Raw genomic sequence first — 24,606 nt, 5'->3', positions numbered from 1 at the left:
CTGCTTCAGGAAGTCAGATGAGTTAACCCTTGAACTAAGTCGAAATACTTCATTGATTTAATTAGTTGTTGTTTCCCTCCTCCCCCTGGAGAAGATAGCATAAGGGAAGGCTATCTTCTCCACAGTATCTCCAGCGAGTAGCAGAGCCTGGTACACAGTTGGTCTCAATGCATACTTGTGAGATGTGTTGAATGAATGGAGTCACTAGAAGCACCAGGTGGGAAGGGCAATTCCAAGCAGAGAGAACTGTGGGACAAAGGCATGATAGTAAATAGTGTACAGGGAAACTGCAAATAGTTCGTGTGAATGGGAGTGCCGGAAGTGTGAGGTGGGTGGGATCACGAAGGGTAGAAGCAGCAGCAGTTGAGCAGAGAAAATAACACCAGTGGGATCATGAAGCACTTCTGATGCCACAGTAAGAAGGTACCCAGGGAACCTTGGAAGTGATTTAAGGAGTGAAGTGACAGGATCGGATTCTTGGTTCACAGAGATAACTCTGGCAGAGTGTTGGGTGGGGAGAAGTGAGCTCCAGAGAAAGACAGAAGAGGCAAATAGAATTCAAGTCAAAGCTCCCCATTACTAGTACCTTTCTGAGGCCCCTACACTCCACTGGGATCTATTTTAAGAAAATGGTGCCCCCTGCTGACTAAGTCTGGGCTTGCGCCTCCCCGGACCAAGAGGGAAATTATGCTTGGCCCCGAAACAGTGTCTGGAAGCCCTGTGCACAGAATTGCGAGTGGAGTGGTGATGTATCTAGAGGGCCTTCCTTCTCCTAGGAAAAGAGAAGCCCATGAGAATGTATGTGACAATGGCTAATGCCACAAACAGTCATGTCAGATAAATACAGAATGCTGACTAAATTTGAATTTTCAGATCAACAACACAAAAATGTTTGGTGTAAGTATGTCTCAAATAATGCACGAACAATTTGTAGTAGAAGTATGTCTAACAAATTGTGTTTATCCAAAATTCAAATTTAGCTGGGCATCCTTTATTTTTATTCATTAACGCTGACAATCCTAGATAAAATGTGTGTAGGAGCTGGGAAGCAAGCAGAAATGAAATTGGATCGATTACTCTCTGGGTATCTCTGCAATCTCAACCCCACCCCTCCATGTAAGCAGTGCGGGAGATGATGCTTTCTTATTATTTTGCAGTGGTGCCCAGTTGTTCACCTCTATTTGGGAAATAACTTTTAATGAAATGAGCCCCATTAATACGGGACCCTCTATATTTGAGAATCTGAAGAGAGCTTCTGAGAAACTGAAGAGAGCCATGGATTCTTTTTTTACAGAGAAATGAACCTATCGGTTTGACACGTGTGAGCACTTGTGCCATTGCTCATACACACACACTTTTACATGAAATTTCAGGGCGTTCCCAGCCTTCATGTAAGAGTGATGCATCCCTTCTAGGAATGTGGCAGTTCTAGATCCTGAGGAGGAAATGGTGCTCATCAGAACCTAAGCTGAAACATGGAGCTTCCTCTAGCTCAGGCCACCCACATACCATGACGAAACACAGAAGAGAGTCCATTTCTGACCTTGGTAAATGCCTTGAACCTCCTCCCTCTCCCACCTCTCCCAGAACTAACAGGGCAGGCATATTGGGACAGAAAACCCACCAGCCCTCATGGACTTGCGCCTCAGCCAAGTGGAAGGCCCTGAATGAAACAACCTGTCCTTCCAAGACCCTCTTGGTTTCCCTTCCCATCCTTCTTGCCATGGCAGGCATGGCCCACTGGTTGCCAGTCTGAGGGCTGTGCCTGTCAGAAATTGGCTTTCACTACTAGGTGAAACCTTCCAGAATAAGTGCTGGATACCCTCAGCTGGGTGAGCAAAACCATGGCCTGAACATTCGGGGATGAGGGAGGGGGGGGGTAGATTTTGGAGCAGAGGAGCGGAGTCTCCCTCTCGCAGCCCTAACTGGGAAGCCCCCTGGCCCCCACAGCCTGCTCTTGGCACTAGAGGGAGGGCAGGAGTGGCCTGGGTCAGGGTGCTGTTTTCACTCTCTCAGTATGTGCTAAATGATGTAAAACCTCTTTGCAGGTTGCTTCCATCTTTGTCAGCATGATTACGGGACATTCCAGTTCCAGTGCCCCCAATTGACCTAGTTGTATCAACAATCATAATGAAATGCCTAACCATGTGTTACCATAGGATGTTTTATGTTGAACATTTTCTGCAATTAAAAAATTATCTTTTTTTCTATATGGTGGTGTGATTTCCAACCATCATTTCTTTGGAGGAAAGGTTTGTTCTTCTGATATGGGTAGCTTTTCCTAATTTAAATATATAAATGTGTATGTGTGTGTGTGTGTGTGTGTGTGTGTGAAACATCGATCTACATGCAACCCAACTGGGGATCTAACCCACAACCTGGGTACGAGCCCTGACCAGGAATCAAACCAGCAACCTTTTGGTGCACAGGATGACAGTGAACTGAGCCACATGGGCCGGGGCTACAATTTACGAGTTAAAATGTCCTTTTCTAAGCCATAATGGTGATAATAGATTTTTAAAATATTCTTACTTGGAAAGATTTTTTTAAAAAGTAGCATACCTGTCAGCCCTCCAAATTATTTGGAAATTCTCCTAGACCAGGAAACCCAAACAGCTGGGCTTAGCTCGCTGACCTGCCCTGTGGTGAGTGGACTCACTCTGGGGCCCTGCCCTCCCACCGAGTCGTGTGACCTTCAGTTAATGCAGTTTCAAATGTGGGGAGACTTGTTTCTGGCCCGAGCTCTCCCCAGGAGTGTTGTAAGGATAAAATGTCACAGACTAAAAAGCTTTGGGAAAGGAGGAGCTCAATAAATACACGAGATTGCTGCTCCTAAGGACAGCTGGTGTGTTCTCAGTGGGAAGGGCCGAATGATCCCGCAGAGACCCGGGGCAATTGCTCTGCAGGGCATCTGGGGAAAGTGACCAGCACCACTCATAAAATGTGCAAACTGTTCCGCTGCCAGTGGGACCAGACAGGCTGCAGAGGCAATGGGTCTCCTGAGGGGCTTTGCTCCTCTCGCTCTAAGGGCACAGGTCCAAGATACTAGAACTCGGAGTCTTGGGTTCTAGCTGATCTCTCGGGGACATACCCAGGGACCTCCCACAGGTCACCCAAGCTCCCCTAACTTGTTTTTTCATTTCTACTAGGTGCAGATGCGTGCTCAGTCCTCTTCATGGGGGTGTCACAGGGCTATGAGAAAGCACACCATCCATTCCCTGAATACCTCACTTTAAAGATTAGCCAGTGTTTAAATCCTGCCCCTTTAAGTCCTCTGGAAAACAATGTATAATTTTTGTTTCTTCCAACGTTTAATTCTAGAACAGCTTTCCCCACGGTTTTATCCCAAATCACACTTGTGGGTGACTCTCCTTGCCCTCGGCTAAGGGGTGTACAGGACATGGAAAAACTGCTTGCCCTGGCTGGTTTGGCTCAGTGGATAGAGCGTTGGCCTGCAGACCAAAAGGTCCCGGGTTCAATTCGAGTCAAGGGCACATACCTTGGTTGCAGGCTCCTCCCCGGTCCGGGCCTTGGTCGGGACTTGCAGGAGGCAACCAATCGATGTGTTTCTCTCACATGGATGTTTCTGTCTTTCCCTCTCTTCCACTCTCCCTAAAAGTCAATAGAAAAATATCCTCAGGTGAGGATTAACGAAAAACAAACAGCTGAGGAGGTGGTTCTGATGGTTTGACCAAAATAGACACAGTACAATACACTTCAAACTCAGAGAACAGTGTCTGGGGAAAGCTGTGCTGGTTCCCTCCCTTTCACACATAGCTGAGAATTAACTGCACATGAAAGTCCTTTGATCTTTAGAAACACGAGGCATCAGGCTGCCCAAGGTTAGGGATCAACATACTTTTGTTTGAACTTGTCTGGCATTTCACATGTATCAGCCCTATCAAACCTAGCAGTGTTACTCACTGTCTAACCTGGCACTCTCAGTTCCTGTGATCCCGTAGGTAAGTATGCCACCCCGAACAAGCTGGCAGCTCACACGTTTTCAAATATCTCCCAACTCAATTGGAAGTTGTCTCACTGCAGAGCCACCCTTCTGCCTGAGCTCTCACTTCAAGTGATTGGAGGGAGAAGCCAGGCAGTTTAAAGCCCCATTCTCTGCTTGGCAGTGGACCCAAAGCTCACTACCTCCTCCTTCATCTTCCCACACTCCCTCCAGCTCAAGCCTCACCGTGCCCAGACATCTTCCTTCCTTGTTACCCCTGAACGTTTGAGATGCAATGATTTGTTTACTCATCTCCCTATTAGACTATAAACCCCTTAAAGGGTAAGTACTGGTTCTACTCAACTTTGAGCTCCCAGCATTTCACAGTATGTGGCACACAAAAGGGAGTGTTAGGTGGACAGGGGACTGGATGAACATACCAGAACTGGGCTCCGAGCCCTCTGTTGGTAGGACATGCTTGCTTTAGTAACAGGTGAGAGCCATGTGAGTTGTTGAGAAGTGTCTTGTTCTTGGTGACTAGCATTAGGCATGTCTGGTAACATACTACCTAACCGACCCACAAAGACAGTTTGGAAGAACAATCAGCTAATTATGCAACTTTCAGGATGAAAAAGAGTGGGGCCCTAACTGGTTTGGCTCAGTGGATAGAGCATTGGCCTGCAGACTGAAGGGTCCCAGGTTCGATTCTGGTCAAGGGCACATGCCCGGGTTGTGGGCTTGATCCCCACTAAGGGGGCATGCAGGAGGCAGCCGATCGATGATTCTCTCATCATTGATGTTTCTCTCCGTCCCTCTCTCTGAAATTAATAAAAAATATTTTTTTTAAAAAAGGAAAGGAGTGGGGTAAGGGATGAACGAATTTCAGTAGATGTACCCAAAACCTCTTCTCTCAAGTTCAAAATGAGAGGGGGCCTTAGGGCCAGAGCTGCAGTGACACCCAGGCCCCTAGAGAGAGAGATGAGTGCGAATGAGGCAGGGCTTGAAAGGCTGGGCGGGGGGTGGCAAGGCAGGGCTCAGGAAGGAGGATGGGCTCCCATCTGGAGAGCCCAGGGCCGGGGCTGCTGAACAGATGGAGTGAAAGTTGCAGCTGGTGGAAATGCACTTTCATGTGTAAAGTGTGGTCCCTGGAGGATTGCGATTTCCAACTCTGAAGGCAGCAGTAGGCAGGTGGCTCTGGTCCATGCTCCGCCTTCTCCCCCCATTGCCACCCAGAAAACTCAGCAGCGGCTCTGTGCCAGGACTCAGCCACCATGCCTTCCGCCAGCAACAGACAGAAGCTGGCATGGTGACACCTTGGCTCAGCCAGGACGGCAGAGGACTGCAGTGCTTTAGCAGCTGAAGGGGGCAGGAGGATAGGAAGGATTAATCCAGCCCCCCCAGGAGGGGACCAGGTGGACTCAGACAGAGATGGAGAGGGAATCGGACCTTCCAGGCTGTTCATGACACACATTTGGGGCTCTGCTTCTGGGTGAGCTTTGGCTGAAGGGGAGGCAGTGGGGAAATGTGAAAACAGCAGACTCTGAGGCTCTGGGCTCAGTGTACCCCAACCTCGAGAGAAATTTCCTCAGGCGAGAATATATATAGTTTTTAAAAGAAATATTTGCCCACCAGAGCTTGGAGAAAGTGTTTTTTTTTACATCCTAAGGCTCTAACCCAGCCACCTTTCCTGGCACATTTAGACTCTCACCTGTGGGATGGAGGATGCAATCTATTAAAGTTCCTCCCTATAATGGTTAGGCTCTTGAAGGAATTAGCCACCCAACCAGGTGACCACACCTGAGAGGAAGCAGCTTGGGGAATGGGCATCAAGGTCTGCCTCTTCCCTCTTTCTCTTTGTGTTAGGCTGTGCTCCAGGTCATCAAGAACACAAACTGCCAACTCTGTCTTGTTAAAATCCAAGTGCTTTTTTTTTTTTTTCCAGAATATGTGATTTTGCTTCCTTTAAAAAAAACACACAAAAAAAAACAGACAAACCCAGTCGTTTATCCCTATTGTGTCCATTTTCCTAAGAGATATCAATATTTGAAATAATAACTTAAATATTCCTGCGGTGGAGGTAGTCTCTCTTCCTAGTGGGATGTCTTCTTGGCTCCTTTCCCAAACTTGGCATCGAGACCGAGACCTATGGGAAGGGAGAAGATGGGCTGAGAATTATGGGGAAAAATAAAATCTACCAATGACTTGGGGGGAAAAGGGAAGTTCAGCCTTGATTCTCCAAAATTGGGGCTTTAAATAAAACTAGTTTCCAAACATGGGTTTTATAAAGCTCCCTCGGAGAAAAGAGAATGGCATCAAATGAAAAAAAAATCACCAAGACACAGGTAATTACACACACACACACACACACACACGTGAATGATTTCACGTGTGTGTGTGTGTGTGTGTGTGTGTGTGTGTATTACAGCAAGACTGAAACAGTCAAATTTCTAAGCTCATTCTCTCAACTCACCCATAGAAAGCACAAAGTACAGAATAAATATAATAATTTTACCCCGTTCAGTTTCTAGGGAAACCTGAGTCACTGGAAGGAAATCACTAAAATGAAATGCTTATTAGAAAGGTTGGATTTAAAAAAAGTTTCCTTACAAACCAGGAATTCTACTTCTGGATATTTATCCAAAGAAAATGAGAACACTAATTAAAAAAAAAAAGTATGTTCATTGCAAGGTTATTTACAATAGCCAAGACATGGAAGTAACGTAGGTGTCCATCAGTAGATGAATGGATAAAAAAAATGTGATACATACACACACACAATGGAGTATTAGTAATAAAAAAAGAATGGAATCTTGCTATTTGCAACAACATGGATGGACCTAGAGGGTGTTATGCTAAGTGAAATACGTCAGACAGAGAAAGACAAATACTGAATGATTTCACTTATGTGAAATCTAAAACAAACAAACAAACAAACAAACAAAAACAGACTCACAAACCAAAGAATAAACTGATGGTAAACAAAAGGGGAGAGGGGCAGAGGATGAGTGAAGAGAGTAAAGGGGAATGAGATGTACAAACTTCCACAGAGATGTAGTGTACAGCATAGGGAATATAGGCAATAATATTATAATAACTTGGCATGATGACAGACAGTTATTAGACTTATTGTGATGATCACATCAAGTATAAAAATGTCAAATCACTATGTTGTACAACTGAAACGAATACACTATCGTATGCCAAGTATAATTTAAATTTTTTTAAGTTTTCTATAAAATAACTAATTTCACAATTATACAAGTAAATTTTAGAGAGGAAAAACAAAGCTCTATCATTCTCTGTATGGCCCAGAGATGCCTGCTCTGCATGGAACTTACCCAAGAACACAAGCACAGTGCCCACCCACTGCATGGAGCTGATGGGGTTGGCAAAGAGGATCACAGAGGCCAAAATGGTGAAGAACTTCCGAGTTGTAGTGATGATAGAGCAGGTCAAGGGACCAAAATACACAACAGTCATGAAGATGAAGCTCTAGAGAAAGACAGAAAAAGGCGGGCTCAGGTTGGTTCTTGGGTATCTGCCACAAGGTCTAAAGTCTGAAACAGGATATCAGAGTTAATCTTGCCACCCCACCTCTCCCAGCCAGGCCAGTCTCTTAGGGAAGCCACGCCACACCGTCTCAAAGCACTCACCTGACCCAGGGCACTGGTTAGGCCAAACAGCAGGATGTTATAGATGATGGCAGGGTACCTTTCAGCAAAGCTCAGGAACTCCCAGAGCTCGCCAGTGAACAGGATTGCTAGGAAGAAATGTCAAAAGGTGAAGGGTGCATCTGTGTGCCCATGCCCTTGCACACACCTGCACACGGCCCACTAAAGTACTCTGAACGGGGATAGGATGTGGGAAATGCATGGAGTGAGCTTTTATCTTCCCATCAGGCATCCTTTTTCTATTTTCCTGACTAGAGAAACTTACTAAAGGCTCTTCCTAAAAAGGCTTGATAACTAACTAGTTACTTCTGCCAAAAGTGACTGAAAGCAGAGATCCTCTGATGTTGTGGAAATACTGATCCACACATCCCTAGTTCAAGGCAGCCCCAAGCACTGGTCACTTCCAGCCATCAGCAGCCTCCTCTGTTATATTGTAAAAAATATATATACTTTCTACATGTGCCCAGATTTGGAAAAGATTATGAAGTACTGATCTAAAAGCAAATACATCCATTTTCAAGCTACATTCGACATACCCCACATACCAATGTCTCACCTCCCTCGGAGGAGGACGAGTTCCCAAGGCACCCCTTGTTCTACCGCTGTGTGTCCTCCCCTGTTACTTAGCACAGTATGCCCCGACTGAGCCAGGAACGAGTAGCGAGCCGAGCCTGCCGGTGAAGGTTTACCCAAGACAATTCTCGGGGCTTGGACACAGGGCATCTTAGAGTCAAGGTAGGACTTTGGCCTGGGCAAAGTGAGCAACTGCCATTTGAGCTAGAGATCAACTGAGTGAGGGCAGTCTGCCCTCTGGTGATACACAGAAAGAACAGCAGAACTGCTCCTTACCAGCTCCCAGCAGCAATGTCGACCAAAGGTTAATGTTCAACATCATGTGGTTGGAGCCTGTTTGGTAATGAGCCCGCATGTGGTCCTGGGAAACACCTGTCAGTCCATCCAGGGTCAGAGATAATAACTGGAAAAGAAAGGTTGTACCCTGCGGTGAGACGGCCAACAGGGCCGCTACCTGACCCAGGACACAGGACTCTCACCTTTCTGAGACTCCTCAGAAAGCTGTTGCCTTAAGACAGAGTCCTCAGAACAAAATGCTGCCATTTGGTCATGGGTGGAGGATGGGGAGAGACCATGCAAGCTCCCTCGTCCCCCAGGCACTGGAATGACAGGCTATCTGAGCCATATAGTTGTAACGTAATCAGAACAGGGCAGGAAGCCTACCACTTTCTGACACAATGCCATGGAGCCTGGCGTGCAAGGACGTAGGACAGGTTGAGCCACATACATTCATCCATAACGCTAGAGAGAGAAAATCTATTCCCAGCACATGAGCCTGCTGGCATGGGGACAGCACTTGAGAGGCTGGATTCTGTAGTCACACTGCCTGGATCAGAGTTATGAGCAGTGTTAGCCACCAACTGCCACTTAGTAGCCATGTGATCATGGGCAAGTAACTTAACCTGTTTCAGTTTCTTCATCTGTAAAATGAAGATAATACTATTTATGTTAGGAGGTTATTGTTGTAAAAATTAATCAATTTGTATGTAAAACACCTGAAACAGTGCCTATATATAGTAAGCAATAGCTATCATAGTATTAGTAGAGGCCCGATGCACGAAATTCATGCAAAAGTAGGCCTTCCTTCTCCCGGCTGCTGGCACCCACACCAGCACTGGCTTCCCTCTGGCACCCGGGACCTGGGCTTCCCTCGCAGCCCTGGCTTCATCCTGAAGGTCGTTTGGCTGTCTGGTCTAATTAGCATATTACGCTTTTATTATTATAGATTTTTAACTCTGGCTTCAGGTTTCTCAGAAAGCCACAGTCAGAGACATACTACTTCTTCACTCTTTGCTCTCAGATCTCTGTGATGTCACACGAGCATTTAGACATAAGCCTCAGTGTCATCCCTTTCCCAGGAGAGCTGAGCTGCAGTTAAATATTTCAGGCTTCCTACTATGGCCTTAGCAGAGCCAGGGGTCATGTAGCAAGAGACAAAGGCCAAAAATGGGGGCAAGGAACACCACAACCTCTCTCAAGACATAAAAGTGGCCTTTTTGTCTGCCTCGGTGGGGTTTTTCCTTGGTTAAGATGACTGAAAAAGGCTGCCTTTCCCACCAGGAACACATACCAGGAGCAGCTCTCCATAGCCAATTGTGTGTTCTTCCATCCCAACTACTTTCTTGGGTTTGTACATGAAAAGGGCCACTCCAGCCACAATTAGCAACACACACAGGTACTTGGCCATTGGGTACTTCTTCTTCAAGAGGGTCACTCCCAGGAGCATGACTACAGGGAAGAAAGAGAATGGAAAATTCAGGAACCTGTAGACATTGATAAGCCCAACACCCTCCTCCTAGGAGCCAAGAAAAGACTCATGGGAGAAAAGTACATCCATGAAGGAAGGCCTATAGAGGATAAGAGGAGGGTGTGGTATGAGGTTGGCACCTAGATAGAGACGAATGAGCAACAGGGCTGAACACAGAGTATAAGGCAGGGAAAAGGTAGATAACCAAGATGAAAGGTCCAGGAAGAAACAGGGCAAAGGTGGGTACCGTGAGGAAGAGTGAAAGGTTGAGAGAAAGTAACTGATGGTCAAAATGGAAGTTAGGGTGACCATGTAAACAAATGGGCCACCAAAATGACTGACCACGTGAAGCCTCTAGCTCCCAGCTCACGTATATCCAACACCAAAGGTATTGATACAGATGAAGGATAGCAAGGGGAGGGATGGAGGGAGTTCTGGGGGTAGCTATAATGGGATGATGAAGCCTGTAGGGTCTCAGAGCTCCAGCAGAGAAGGGGAGGGTTTATTACAGGAAGAGAGGATGGAAGATGGGAGACCATCTTCTTCTCCTTACCTGGAATTGGTTTGCAGGATTTACCAAGGACCTGAAATTAAATTCAGCAAATAATTTCTGAGCATCTGTGATTTGCCAGGGACTATGCTAAGTGCTGCATTAAGATGAGTACATGTGGGCCTGCACCAGAGACGACAGCCTCACAAAAGCAGCCCTATCGTGGCCAACCCACCACCGCTAAACCTCAGACCCATGGCTCTTTACACTCTACATTCCTCAAACATACTTTCTTTTTATTTAAGTCACAGACCTGAGGGAAAAACCCTTAGTCCTTTTCAAATAACTTCTGATCCAACCCTCATCCCATCCTGAGGCTTCACCTGAGTTGGGTAGTTGACAAACTGTAGTGCTGAGTTGCTGGAGACCATGGCACCCAGATAGGAGATAGAACAGGCAGCATAGAGCCAACTCCGAGTACGATCCACCCTGGCAGTGTCAAAAAACTGGATCACTGGGGGAAGACAAAAAAAAAAAAACAGGCAAGAAAAACCTGGTGGGCCTAGAATGGACCACTGAGCAAAAGTTGAAGCCACATAAAAAAAAAAAACAACACAAAACTCGTCAAATAAGATAAGTACAAGCTATTTCTGTCCTCTCACACTGGGAAATATCTGTAGATTATTCAACCCAGCGGTTCTCAACCTGTGGGTCGCAACCCCTTTGGCGGTCGAACGACCCTTTCACAGGAGTCGCCTAAGACCATCCTGCATATCAGATATTTACATTGCGATTCCTAACAGTAGCAACATTACAGTTATCAAGTAGCAACGAAAATAATTTTATGGTTGGGTCACAACATGAGGAACTGTATTTAAAGGGCCAGAAGGTTGAGAACCACTGATTCAACCCTCCAATCCCACCTAAGCCTAACACAAGACCACATGCAGGGCAGAGGTGGGGCACAGAATCATTCCCTTCAAGGGACTAGTTAGCCTGCTGTAAGCCCCCAGGGAACAGGGAGAAAGCTCAAAACATGCCCGAAGTTGACACATAAAGGAAAACCAAAGGGACAGAAAAAAATTAAGTATTCTCAACAGGCAGCTGTAAGATGGAGGACTCATTCTCTGCACATCTGACCCAGGTGGTCTAATTTCAGGGAACAGGGCTTTACTCCATTCCAGAGCCATGCGTTTGAGAGACTCCACAGAAAGGCCATGCACGGGCTAAAGGGGGCGGGAGACCTTGGGAGTGAGACCGTAAGGTTGGGTCCCTGCCTACAGTCCAGGATACGAAGGGGAGGGGGCACCTCGCAAAACACTAGCTCGGTACTCACAGATTTTGGCAAACACGGCGTTGATCACACATTGAATGAAGACCAAAGTTAAGGCAAAAGTGAACGTCTCCTGCTTGGCGCCCTCCCCATACTTTCCTCTTGTTCTAGGAACGAAACGCATGAAAAAGAACGGGGAGGAATCAGTGTATTTCCTTCAGTGTCATCCAGTATGTCCAGCGGCGCTTGACACTTTGAAGTTATCTTGCCTCGCCGGAGGCAGGGAGAGTCTGGCAAGGACCACTGGGCTCATTTACCCAAGGGGCCCACCTGATTGGATTTAGAAACTAGACACCCCAGCTTGCTAATCCCGTGGCCCGGGACAAGAATGTCCGTACAGGATGGAGTTAGAAGAAACGAGGTACCCCCGGCAGCAGAAGGGATGTGGGCTACAGCAGCAGGACCGAGGGCGAAAGAGTCAGCTGTCTGCAAGCATCTGGCAATTCCAAAGAGGAACCGCGCAGGTCACGGAACCTGTTGGGGGTGGGGGTGGGGGTGGGGGTGTAAGCAAGTCCCAGCCCGTAAAACCCAAGCCCTTAGGACCAAAGGGGGGAGAGGGGGGAGGAATCAAGGGAAGAAAAATCACCAGGTCCCGAGAATCCAAAGACCAACTTTCATATTTTGGACATCTGGGGAGGCGGAGCGGCGCTGCAAAGGTGCTGGGGTGCTGGAAGGGCGGGAGGGCAAGAGGGAACACCCGGGGCCGGGACGTGAAGACCGCGAACCCCGCCGCGGGCTGCGGGGAGGGGCAGGATGGCGGGGGGCGGGGGGTGTCTGCCTCCCCACCCGGGGACCCGCTCACATCTTCTCCTGCAGGATCCCATAGTAGAAGTAGCAGACAAAGACGCCGAGGAAGCAGAGCGGCAGCCGCAGCCGGTCGGGCACCAGGGAGTTGCTAGCGGCCATGAGACGCCCAGGAGACCCCACTGGAGACCCGCTCACAGCCGGCAGCGGCAGCGGCGGCGACAGCTCCAGCCGGACATCGCCGACCGGCGACAGGGGCCTCATAGGAGCTGCATGCGACCGCCGCTCAGCAGGGCCCCACAGCCACCGCCACAACTGCCAGCTCAGGGCTGCCGAGGGGGAAACACCTCAGAGCCCAGAAACCGCTTCCAAGGAAAAGAAAAGCACCCTGGGATCTTGGTTTCGTCTCTACGGCCAGGGGGGGCAGCTGCCCCGAGGTGAATGTCTTGCCCTCGAGATTTTTCCAATCAGGCAACTCCGAGGACAACTACAACCCCGAGCTCCACGGGACGACCTACAAGCTATGCGGGCGTGGAGTGATGATGTAGAAGGATGTGGAGGTCACCGATTGGCTGCGCCGTGTAAAGACTGACAGGTGGGCGGGGAGAAGGCGGGGCGGGCGGATGGGCAAATCGAATAGTCTTTTTCCCCGGTCGGACGGCAGGCTTCTGCTGGGTCCTAACGCCATGAATTGCTTAGTGGAGCGTTAGCGCCCCCTAGCGCTGCCCAGCGCCTACCCCCCTCTACCACAAGGATGTGCAAGGCCCGGCTTCGGACAGCGGTCCTCCTCCTGAGGCAAACCAAGGGGGGCAGGCCTTCTGTCCCCTCTCCTTCACCCACAGGCAGGGCCACCTGCGTCTGTCACCTAATTTCGTGCCACAGTTTTCTGTCTGTAAACGGGATAATTCCTAAAAGCGTCCTGTCACCTCTCGACTGTGGTGAGGATCAAAGGAGCTGCGGTTTGTGAAAGTGTTTTATAAATTGTAAAGAGTGCTGTGCGAAGGTATTCATTACTCTTTCTCAGTCCCAATGGTATTTCCTCACGACCTGGAGGTGGAAAGGGAAGCTGTTGAAATAAAGTGTCTCTAGGGCAGAGGTTCTCAACCTGTGGGCCGCGACCCCTTTGGGGGTCGAACGACCCTTTCACAGGGGTCGCCTAAGACCATCGGAAAAACACATATATAATTACATATTTTTTTTGTGATGAATCACTATGCTTTAATGATGTTCAATTTGTAACAATGAAATTGGGGGTCGCCACAACATGAGGAACTGTATTAAAGGGTCACGGCATTAGGAAGGTTGAGAACCACTGCTCTAGGGTCTCACAACTTACCAACAATGGAGCAAACCCTCCCGATTCTTCCCTATCAGTGAGCTCTGTGTTGGACCCCTCCCTTATCCAAGTGTGGGGCACCCACCTGCTGGCACCAAGAACCAGGGCAAGACAGACCCCCGGTCTTTCCACTCCCCACCCCAACCCCCACTTTGTTGCATCTGGGCTCTCTGGGGAGAGGCGCCTTCTCCCCTCTAGCAGCAGCCGGCTCCTTTGGCACAGCCTCGGGCAGAGGAAGGAAACTCGGGCAGCACCACACCCATCACTCCAGGACTGGCTGACTAATGGGGCGTCAGGGGACAGGCCAAATACCTTTCAGCGGGAGGGGAAGGAGAGAGGAGATGGGGTCTGTCCGCGGTCCTCTCTCTCCTTCGTGTTAGTGGGGGAGGAGAGACCGCCATACATTAGCCCTGGCACTGTCTGTCCACCGAATCGGTCAGTGATTGCAGGGCACCAGGCAGCAGCTGGGAGAGGCCTGGGTTCCCGTCCCCTTCTCTGCCTCTTCACCAGCTGGGATTTCAAACGATCCCCTTGACCCCCGAGTAGTCTCCTCCTCTGAAATGAATGGGGATGTAACAAGTGGGCCAGCGCTGTGGTCAGAAGCATGGGCCCTGGAGTCAAATGACCTGGTTCCCAATCCCAGCCATTGTATCTTTCTTTGTCTTTGGGGTGAACGTAGTCAGTCTTTTCTGTCCTTCCCTCAGGAGTACAGTGGGATTTATCACATTTCTCTCATTGAGTTGTTTTAATCTTGAAATGATATCTTATGCAAGTACATCAGTGACATTTTATGCAAGCGTTCTCTGATGTTTACCAAGTTGGGGTAGAAGTTTGTCCTGAGGTCTTTCAGACAGATATAATTGTAGTCATTATAACTGCCCTTGGGGTAGTCAACTTCTCATCCATACCTTGGGGATTAGTGTCTTTCGAGAAAATGCTTTGTAAACTGCAAAACACCATCAGAATGTTGGGATGGTGGTTTCCATTTCCCCAAAAAGCCCAAGAGTTCTTACAGGTGTGGCACTGTTAATAGCTGAGAGGCAGCAGAAGGATAAGAAATTTCTTCTACTAGTCAAGGAGCACCCATGACATCAGATTGTCTTCCACTGGTCGCCCTAATTTCCTCTCTGAAACCCACTCCCCCGAGGTAGCGTTCCAGACTCATTCCAGAAAAGGATGACTCCCTCACCAAACCTCCACCACACTCTTCATTCTGGATGGTCTTTCCGTGGATCCACTGTTTACTCATCCACGTGAAGAATCCACGCCTGGTGGCTTGAGGACAGGGACTCTGTTCATTGACATCATTATGTGTTAAGGCTCCTCTTAAAGACAAGGATGAAGTAATCATTATAATACCCTCAATTTCCATCCCCCCCCCCCCCCCAAATATTGAACAGAACCTCAAACTGCTGGGAATACTTATTTATTTGGTCTATCAACACCAAGATCTGCCAAAAAAACAACTTCTAAACACAGGATAAGAAAACTTGAACATTAACATTCTTCTTCAATTTTGTGAAGCTCTGCGGCACGGAAAATATACAAACTTCAAACAGCTGCAAAAATAGTGTCTTTGGGAGAAAATAGAGTTTCTACATCGATACAAGAAAAATAGGCATTTTTCTAATCCAACCCAGTCCTGGGGCAGGTGGAGGGTACAGAGTCCCCACCTGCCACCTGGAGGAATGCCAGCTCTTCCTTCCTCCCCCTACCCACCTGGGGCTGGGCAGGTTGAGCTGCTGCTTAAGACAATCTTAGTCAGGATGAAAGCGAGATGAAAATGCCACTTGGGAAAACGCTAGGGTCCCCTCTCTGCCAGCAGCTGGATTGGTCAAGTGTTATGGCCCGTTAGGGCTGCTTTGGTCTGCTCCTCCAATGAGAGGGCAGCATGGGATGGAGGCTGAGAAGATGTGGGGATCTATCTTCCCGTCTCCTCTTCTATGTCTGTGGAGGAGAAGGGAGGAAATCTGTGTTGTCCCCTCTACTCCGATCAAGGCCAGCTTGCTCCATGACAAGGACAAGGGCCCCAAATACAGTCCTTTGGACTCACACCCAAGGGCAGGGGACCCAAGACCCTCTGGGTGAGTTTTCCACCAAGTAAGGGAGGTGGCAAGAACACAGGTATGATTTGTGAGCTGCCCAGTGGCTAGTGGAGAAGGCAGGTCCCCTCCCACTAGGAGGGGCAGCGTCCATCAGAGAGGGGACCCAGGGCTTTGACACAATAAGTGAAAGTGCTCGAAGGCCAAGAGGGAAGGGCGCCTTTATCCCCCACCTCAGGGGAGCTAGGGAGGGGCCTGCCACCAAGGCACTGGTCTCCGTGGTAAAGTGGTGGGGGTGCCCTCAGACCACCAGGGAGCTGTGGAAGAGCACGGGCTCCTCTGAGGGCGGGGTGTGCTGCCAAGGCTCGAACGGCAGCGAGGAGGCCTTGGCGGCCTCTGGATCCTTCCGAGGCGGTGGCCTGGGGCTGGCGGGAGGAAGAGGGGACCCTGGGCTTGAGGGGCAGTTTCGGAAGATGAAGCCCATGCCGGGGAAGAGGGGCTTCATCAGGCTGACGGGGCAGAAGGCCGAGCCGGTCGGGTTGAAATGGACTTTGTTCTTGTCGGGACAGGAAGTCAGGAAGGCCACGTCAGGACCTGGAGATCTGGAGGATGGAGAAAGAAACGCACAGATATACACGTGTGTACACACGCACGCGCACGCGCATGCATGCACACTCAGAGCAAAAGAGAAACCACCAGCGTCCAGAGAGCAGAGAAGCTGGGTCTCTGTTAAAACAGGATGGTAACTTGCCAAAAAAAACCGAAAGAGTACCGAGCACAACCAGTCTTTAGGCTCCTTGGCTCTTGTGTTTTAGAAATATGGCTGAACCACAGGAAATCTACTTTAATTGAAACAGGAGGGATTGAAGCGAGACAGAAAGAACTTCCTGACAATCCGATTCTAGAAGAGACTAAGGGATCTTTTAACTTGGGAGATTTCATCAATAAACAGTGTTTTGGGGGCAGGCCCCTTGCTTGAAAGCAGAGATCCGTGCAAATGACTTCCTAAGACTTTTACAGTCTAAAGCAGGGTTTCTTGGCCTCAGCACTGACGTTTGGGGCTGGACAGTCCCTGGTTGTGGGGGCTGTCCCGTGCATTATAGGATGTTAATGGCATCCCTGGACCCTACCCACTCGGTGCCAGTAGCACCTGACCCCTCCCTCCAGGCTGTGACAACTGAAAGTGTCTCCTGACAGTGCCAAATGTCCCGTGGGAGTAACAGTTGTCCTCCATTGAAATCTCCTGGCCTAAAGAATCTCATTCTTGAGCACATTGGAAAGGTGTGATTTTTAAAATATGTGCTAGGAGGGAAAGATAGCAACCATTGTGGGAAAGGCAGCCCGACCTCATCAGGAGCTCTAAGTTCTAACTCACCATGTGGTCGTGGCCTGAACTGTCTCACCTTTAACAAGGAAAGAGTCATCTGGACCCTTCTGATCATGTAGGGGAAATGGAAGGGTAAAAGGAGCTTAGGTCGGAGAGTCCTAGAATAAGGAATCCTTATGATAAGAAAAGGAAGTGGATAACCATGTTTTGAGGTTTAAACAGCCCGAGAAGCTGATGGTTGTGAGGATCCTGAGTGAAGATGAATGTGTAGGAGGATGGGGGACGCTCTGTCACCAGTGGTTCCTATCAACTACCTTTTCCTTGAAGTATAATATGTACAGAAAAAGGCACTGAGTGTACAGCCTGGTAAGCTGGTTACTACTTTGGGTGTAAATTCTAAGAGTTCCAAATCCAGGAAGAAGAGTGGAATGGGCAGGAGAGGGAATGTTCTCGGGGTGCGCAGACGCACGTGAGGAAGGTGACCCAGAGACCAAGCAACGTGTGAGGGACATGAGGGCAGCCAGCACGACCCTGAACAGCTTGACTCCCCCCCTGGGAAATCCAGGCCGTCTCACGGGTCAGCAGCTAGAGAGGAGAGGAAAGTGTGGCAAAAGAACCACGAAATACAAGAACTTCCAGGAGGAAAGTTGACACAGTGAAGAGACCCCGGTGAGCTGAGAATTTCCATCCTGGGATATCTTAGAAAGGAAGGGATGGATCAGCACCTTTCTTAAAGGGCTGACTGGGGCAGGAATCTAGATGAGATGACTTTAAGACCTCTTCCAACATTGAGTCTACAAAAGACTCAAGACGAGCAACTGCCTAATTTCCACAAGCAATTCGAGGTTGTAATTTCTCAGCTATAATGTGGACTAGGGAAGGACACACAAGTCCAGAGTCTGCTACACAATCTGGCCTCTTCCCTCCAATTCACCCAGAGGACTCAGGGTTCTGGAGAGATACCAGGCAACAGTGATGATGCGAGAAATACCCAGTTGGCTATGGTTTTCTCCTTAACTCCTATATATGTACCTCCTGCCACTACCCTGGGCCGGTCTCTCCCTTACCTGAGATGCAAATGGAGCCCTCAAGGCCACAAACCTGTCCCAGCTAAATGTCCACACACACACTGTGACCAAACCTCCTGGCTGCCATGGAAACCAACATCCACGGTGAATCTGCCTTGATGAATATTAAAGCTGGTGGAGGCAGGGGGAGTGAAATGAGTTCTTAGGGTGCCTATCACAGGGGGCTGGCTGTGTGGGGCCAGCTCTCAATTTTCTCTGCTCATGGAAGAATGGCCTCTGAATTGCCCAATCAGGTTTGGGAATATTCCACAGTCCTTACTTGCAAGGACGGGAAATTTCTGTCTGGACATTCTTGACACTTGAATCACTGCAGCTGCAGGGTGAAGACTTGACTCGGAAGCAACTAGAAAGCTTCAGTGGGGACGAGACCCTTCTCAACTCTGCCTGAAGAGAACTACTAATATATCCTCTCTCTCTCTCTGATTACGGTCTAGCAAATTCTCACACCTTCCCCAGGGATGGGAAAAAATAGAAGAAACAAAGGGTTTAGTTTCAGAGCGCTTTCCTTTCCAGCTCCTGCTGCGCTTGTGGCTGGCATGTGGGCAGAGAGCAGGTTTCTATGGAGATAATGATAAGCAAAAATTTGGTGCTCAGAGTAGGTAATGTCAACAAGTTTGATCATGGAAAATCTGCAGCACCAATCACCTAAAGTTGACAGCACCTCTGGGATGAGAGAGAGTCCGAGATGGAAGCAGGGCCTATCCGGTGGGACAACACAGGGCTGGCCCCCCATCCCTGTCCCTCCCGCCGATGTACTCACGTGGCCTCTTCGAACACACGCACTCTCTCACAGCCTTCCGGAGGCTCCCGTTTGAAGACGTAGCTGTGATTGGGCCGAGGGGAGGAGGCAAACGCAAGGACTGGAGATGGGCTGCCATCTTCGAGGAAGGCCAGGCAGCCTGGAGGGGAGGCTGCAAACAGAGCAAGGCTGAGTCCAGTGGAGCTGAAGGAAGGATCTCCACTGCCCTCTGCTCAGGCCCTGACGTAAAGGGAAGAGGCTGACGCAGTAAGGTGGGGGCAGGGGTCATGCTCATCCAGGCTGTTTTTCTATACTCGACCTTAAAAGATCTTTGAGGCAGCTTACAAAAATATGTATCTTGTTACACAGGATAAAAAAAAAAATGCAGCTGAATTGACAGAAAAGTCAGGTCTAATACCAACTGTATATTCCAGGAGATGAACGGCAATGGGAACTCTAAGCCTCGAACTTAAAGGAATCCTAATTTCTGTCTCTCTCTCTTCCTTCTTCCAAGACTGCACTGCCCTGCCTGCCAACATACCATAGCTTCTTCCTCTCCACAGCCTTGAAAATCTATCCCTTCTTCCAGGAAGAGCTCTTGTACTGACTCAGAGAAGCAATCTTTACTCAACCCCACTCGTGGGATAAAATTCCTCTTGCTTGTCACACAGCGAATGTACTTTCCCTAGGCTGCAAATATTGACTTTATCTGTATTTATCTCACATTTATTCCTTCTTACTCTATGCTCTGTTTACCTCTGTGTATTGTTAGGTCCTGCCCTTGGCCAGCCTACCTCATGGGGTTGCTGTGAGAATCAAATGAGGCGATGCAGGCAATGGTGCTTTATAAAGTAAGGATCATTACTATCGGGAGGAAGGACTCGGATCTTGTCCTGTTCGTGATGCGGCCAGAGCACAGCAGAAAGTAGAGATTTGGAGTCAGAGAGTTTGGGTTTCCATCTGGGTCAAACCAGGGCACATTCTCTTATTTTATATCATTTACAACCACCTTGAGACCGAGTGCTGGTAATGGGTACAGTGGACACCTGAACAGACTTGAGGGTTTTCAAGCCAAATATGGGGATGAAGGGAGGGCTTCTTTGGATTCCAGTGAGGATTAAATAAAAGTATAGGTGCAGGGACTTTATGTAAATTACAAATCAGAATCGATATCAAGGACCATTGTTATGACTGGTATAATGTATGGAATAAAGACGACTCACAAAGATATACTAGTTGCCTGGCAAATAAAGATGCCAGGCCTGACATTGACTAGAGGCAGAAAAGGGAATGGAGATGGCTCTGCACCCCAAGTGGGCCCTGCTGCCTCGGCCGCCTCAGGGCCTCCTCAGCTTACCTTTGTCATTGGGGATGGATGCCAGCTCCTCGACGGCACCCCGATGTTCCTCGCGGCTGGTCTGGCCAGAAGGCTGGGGGGATGCCAGGGGCATGGAGGGAGAGCTGGAGAGGTTGCCAGGCTCCAGGAGCAGGAGGGGGAGATCACAGCTGCCACTCTGGGGGGGAGCCGGGGCGCGGTGCCCATCAGGAATATCGAGGATCTGCCGGGGAAAGGGTGGGTGATGACTCTGTCCTGGCTCTTCAGGACTACAGAGCTGTGGGGACCCTTGGGGTCCTCCCTGTGCCCTTGTTCCCATCCTCTAGTTATAACACACAGCAACAGCAGGACACCATTTCCTGAAGTCACTGATTTCCTGACTCCCCAGCCCCATCTCAGGGAAAACCCCTACTATTTCTCCCCTAGCATTTCGGTCTTCTCCCTGGTAGCACTCGCAGCCGATTTATAATTGCATATTTATTTGAATGGTTTCTCAGTGTGTCACCCCTATCGGGCTGTAAGCCTCATGAGGGCAGGGACCTTCTGTGCCAGCCACGAGGACACCGTACCGCTGTAGGCCACGATAGGACAAGTATGCAAACATCATCACGCACTAAACACCCCTGCCCCCTTCACATTCAGTGGCACTTGTACCTACAGCTCACCAAATTGTGCGCATGTGTTTGGGTGGGTATAAAATTCTACATACATGCCAACTTAAAATCAGTCAGCAAGTAAATATAAACTGAGGAGTGTGCCCACTAGATTATATTAATACTGCCCAAATGGCATTCCCCAATTGTACTGTGACAGTATACAAATGTGCCTGAAACTACAGAAGAGGTAGCAAATAATTCTGCCTGGGAGTGGGGTGGGGAAGAAGGCCACACGGGGGCACTGGGCAGGAAGGATGAATATCTGTCATCAGGTGGAGATGGGGGAAGGGAAGTGGTAACACAGGCCATGGGTGGCTTTCACTGGGCACAGGGGTGATGGCGGCGGTGCCAAGTATGCGGGAAGTGAGCTGGTGCTTGGCTGAAGAACAACATCTCGCTCATTCCTCCCTCTGGGACCTGCCTCTCTGCCAGCCCCTGCTCCTCCTCTGTCGACCTACCACCACAAAGCCTTCCCCAGTTACACCCACGCGGCTCAGCTCTGCTGTCCCTGTGGTGAAGTCCATTTGAGTCTAATCAACTCAATTGGTGTTCCTTCCGCAGGCTGGTGTCTGCATGTTACTCTGCTGCTGTGGCCGTAGCCTGTGAGCCCCAAAGAGCAAGAGTCCCAGCCCCGGCGTCCAGACTCAGCAAGACACCACCTGTCAATGCATCCAGGGTGCAGCCCCACTCACCCGCAGCAGCTCCTCTTCACCCTGCTCCTTCACGAACACCTCCTCCAGCTCCTGGTTGAGCCCCTCGAGGCTCCTGTGCAGGCAGGGGCTGAGTCGAAGGACAGGGGACCCTGCGGGGAAGCTGGGAGGGGACGCCTGAGGAGGAAGCACATGAAGCACTCGCTGAAACCCACCACGCCCGGTAGCTATCAGTTCTGGCCGGGGGTGATGGTCGTGTCTACACGGCAACACCAAGTGAGTAAAGGAGGAACTGGGCACAGTTACTGGTTGCAATAGGTCCAGTAAGTGGGGTTTTCTCCAGAAGTTGGCACCTTGAGAGGTCGGGGGTACGCTTTTAACGGCTGCAGGAGCATCACGCCCTCAATTGTACAGGGGATGAGGGTGGAGGAGAGAGAAATTCAGAACAGTAGGAAGCTCTTCCAATGTCATTCACCAAGTCCAAGTTTGCACTAAAGCTTTACCTGGGCACCCACGGGGCCACAGGACATATGGTGTGGTAGGGCTCAGGTGCTGCTCAACCTGAGAGGCTCTGCCCTCATGGTGGGGGGAGTGTGCCCGGGAGGACGACAAAGGGGAGAGAGCTGGGGTGGTGACATACCCTCAGTGTTCCCCGCACAGCATGGTCTCCTTGCAGGGGGGAGCCCCGCTCCTTCTCTTTCCCACTGCGGCTCAGCTTTGTCCTCTGCAGCTGTTGCTTCAACTTGGTAATCTGGGGGCCCAGAGAGAGCGAGAGGGGAGGCAGGTGAAGCAAAGCAAAAGTGCACTGGGTCCCTCCTCCCAGCATGGCTCCTGCCAGAGGCCCATGGAAATGCCTAGAAGGGAGATGGCAGTTCATCTTCCATCTCAAGCCACCTCCGTGGTGTTTCGAACTCTGACGATGGGTTCATCGGGCAAGCTGGGAACCTTATCAACTGGGTTACTTGATAGTTTGAATTACCATGTATTGCACAGATGGATCCGTTTCCAAAAAATTTAAAAATACGTAACACTCAAACCGTTTTTGTCTTTCACAGATTCCGAAGGCATGGAATACTACTCTATGAATAGAAATGGGAAATGATGTTTTTGAATTCACTCCCCAAAGTACATTCACAGCTATCTCAAAGGCCCGGGACCAGGAAGGATGGAAGGATTTCCCCCCATTTTAGAGCAGACTGTGCTGAGCGAGGAGCAAGCTCTCCAGAGGGAATATCAGATTTTGTCCCGACTTCCATTTCCTGTAACAATTATGGATTATCATCAACAATTTTGAATATTATCCCTGTGACATTTGGGATTCTAGACCTACTTGCCTCAGCTGGCAAATGCTCAGAAGCCGAGCTATTTAAATATGGGCCTAAATTAAATGGAATTCGGAGGGTAGATTTGCTGCCCACAGCCACGCAATATGACTGCTGCCAAAAAGAAAGTGCTTTCAGATTTGCTATTGGGGACCATTCAACCATGACTCCATGCTTAGTGTAAATAACTTGCTTACTCTGATAATTACAAACGTTAAATACTTTGCATTTTCCACTAGCCTTACAGACTTCATATTTTTTCTGTTTTTGCAACCAAGAAGGCAGAAGTGACTCCCCCACAAGAGTCCAGGGTGACCCCCGGCAAGCTGGGCGGTGGCAAACAGAACTGGGTTGGGAGCCCTGGAATTCCGGTCTATGGCTTTCTCTAGTCAACCTTGATGACTGGAGCCCTCCTGAGAGAAAAGGAGGGCCAGGAAAAAGTGCTTGGAAACAATAACTATTTTTTTCTTCTTTTAAAACTAAGGCTGGATGAATAGTAAGTACTAGATGGGGCTGGGGCTTTTCAGTTCCCAGGAAGGCACTCCCTATCTTCCTCCAGCCTCTGAACCGCTTATCTGGATCCAACCTCAAAGCACAGTGAGAACAATGGTGGCTCCCACCCTGTGCCCGGCTGCTGAAGGGCACCAGCGGCCACTGGCCAAGCCCCTGCTGGCAGGAGGGTCTTGGCTCCAAAGGCCTGGCCACCAGGCGGCTGGGAGGCAGCTGCAAAGGAGCCATCTCATTAGGGAAAGACCAGGTCAAGGCAAGGGAGATGGAAGTGTGGGTCCACTTGGGAGCAGGTGCACCCACGGTGCTGGGGGTGAACAAGAGCAGCTACTCCGGCCAGGGAGTCAAAGGGGACAGTTACCTCTTTGCGGTGGTCTGTGCTACCCCAGGATGCCGAGCGCTTGTGCGCACAGGAGCTGCTCCGCTCTCCTTCAAGCTCTTGCCAGGACAGGGGGGTCTGCAGGGAGAAGAACCGTGAAACGGAGCAGCTTCTCAGGTGGGCTCAGGGGAAGCAGACACACAGTCTCCCGGACAGAGGCAGTGGCCTCTGCTCTCTCATCTGCTCCACAACCTCCTCAATGCTGTCAGCCTGTTATTCTTCCAGGCTTCTCCACTGACTCCCTCTTTCCCCATCACCTTCCTCTCGATGAGCCAGCAAGGCCGGCCTGCTCTCTGTTCTCTACGACTTCTACACATGGCTGACAGGCCCAGTTCTCAGTGCTCCCCAACAGTGAGCTCAAGGATTGCCCGCCCTGTCCCCACCAGCTTCAAAGAGCATGGGCTCAGGGACCCACTGGCATCCTTCATTCTCGAACCCTCCATGTGCCCAGTACAGGCCCAGGTTCCTGGGAACCTAACGAAAGCAAGTTATTAGACAGGAAGCATGAATTGGAAAAGCAGAAAAAAGGTCAACAGAGATCCCCTCCCTTCATCCCTGTCTGTTCGGTGTGGTGCCTCAAGCTGGTTCCGTGAGTTTCCCCTGCACACAGAGTCAGTGCTAGGAGCCCTCCTGAATACCCAGGGGTGGGACATTTTCAGAATGGAGGGAGCCAGAATTCTGAATTCAGCCCTGACTCCTGATCGCTCTTGGCTTTGTCACAGC

General features: G+C 49.6%; 2 protein-coding genes across 4 annotated transcripts in view; both read right to left on the bottom strand.

Moving 5' to 3' along the window:
• Positions 1–5,927: 5,927 nt before the first annotated feature.
• SLC35B1 (solute carrier family 35 member B1) lies at positions 5,928–12,759 on the bottom strand. Of its 2 annotated transcripts, none has more exons than XM_070394195.1 (9): positions 12,560–12,759; positions 11,761–11,864; positions 10,808–10,938; positions 10,488–10,518; positions 9,758–9,915; positions 8,464–8,590; positions 7,597–7,703; positions 7,282–7,435; positions 5,928–6,086 (listed from the first exon to the last, which is right to left on the bottom strand). In XM_070394195.1, exons 1-9 carry the CDS (start codon positions 12,661–12,663, stop codon positions 6,034–6,036), a joined length of 969 nt encoding a protein of 322 aa, XP_070250296.1. In that variant the 5' UTR covers positions 12,664–12,759; the 3' UTR covers positions 5,928–6,033. The 2 variants fall into 2 exon arrangements, with proteins under 2 accessions (XP_070250296.1, XP_070250297.1); XM_070394196.1 differs by having other exon boundaries at positions 10,808–10,913; positions 12,560–12,641.
• Positions 12,760–15,247: 2,488 nt separating this feature from the next.
• Positions 15,248–24,606, bottom strand: part of FAM117A (family with sequence similarity 117 member A) — a 60,361-nt gene continuing 51,002 nt past the window's right edge. For both annotated transcript variants that reach the window (XM_070394749.1, XM_070394748.1), the window contains exons 3-8: positions 23,866–23,961; positions 22,316–22,426; positions 21,718–21,852; positions 20,391–20,592; positions 19,055–19,205; positions 15,248–16,481 (exon numbers count right to left, since the gene is read on the bottom strand). In XM_070394749.1, the coding sequence (XP_070250850.1) occupies positions 16,181–16,481; positions 19,055–19,205; positions 20,391–20,484 (546 nt within the window). In that variant the 5' untranslated portion in view covers positions 20,485–20,592; positions 21,718–21,852; positions 22,316–22,426; positions 23,866–23,961 and the 3' untranslated portion in view covers positions 15,248–16,180. The remainder of the gene's footprint in view (positions 16,482–19,054; positions 19,206–20,390; positions 20,593–21,717; positions 21,853–22,315; positions 22,427–23,865; positions 23,962–24,606) is intronic.

Source organism: Myotis yumanensis, unplaced genomic scaffold (genome assembly GCF_028538775.1).
Source record: "Myotis yumanensis isolate MYYU_CA2020_CCGP unplaced genomic scaffold, mMyoYum1.0.hap1 SCAF_16, whole genome shotgun sequence".
NCBI lineage: Eukaryota > Metazoa > Chordata > Mammalia > Chiroptera > Vespertilionidae > Myotis > Myotis yumanensis.
The sequence above is the reverse complement of the archived record's forward strand: the minus strand, read 5'-3'. Positions and strand labels throughout refer to the sequence as shown.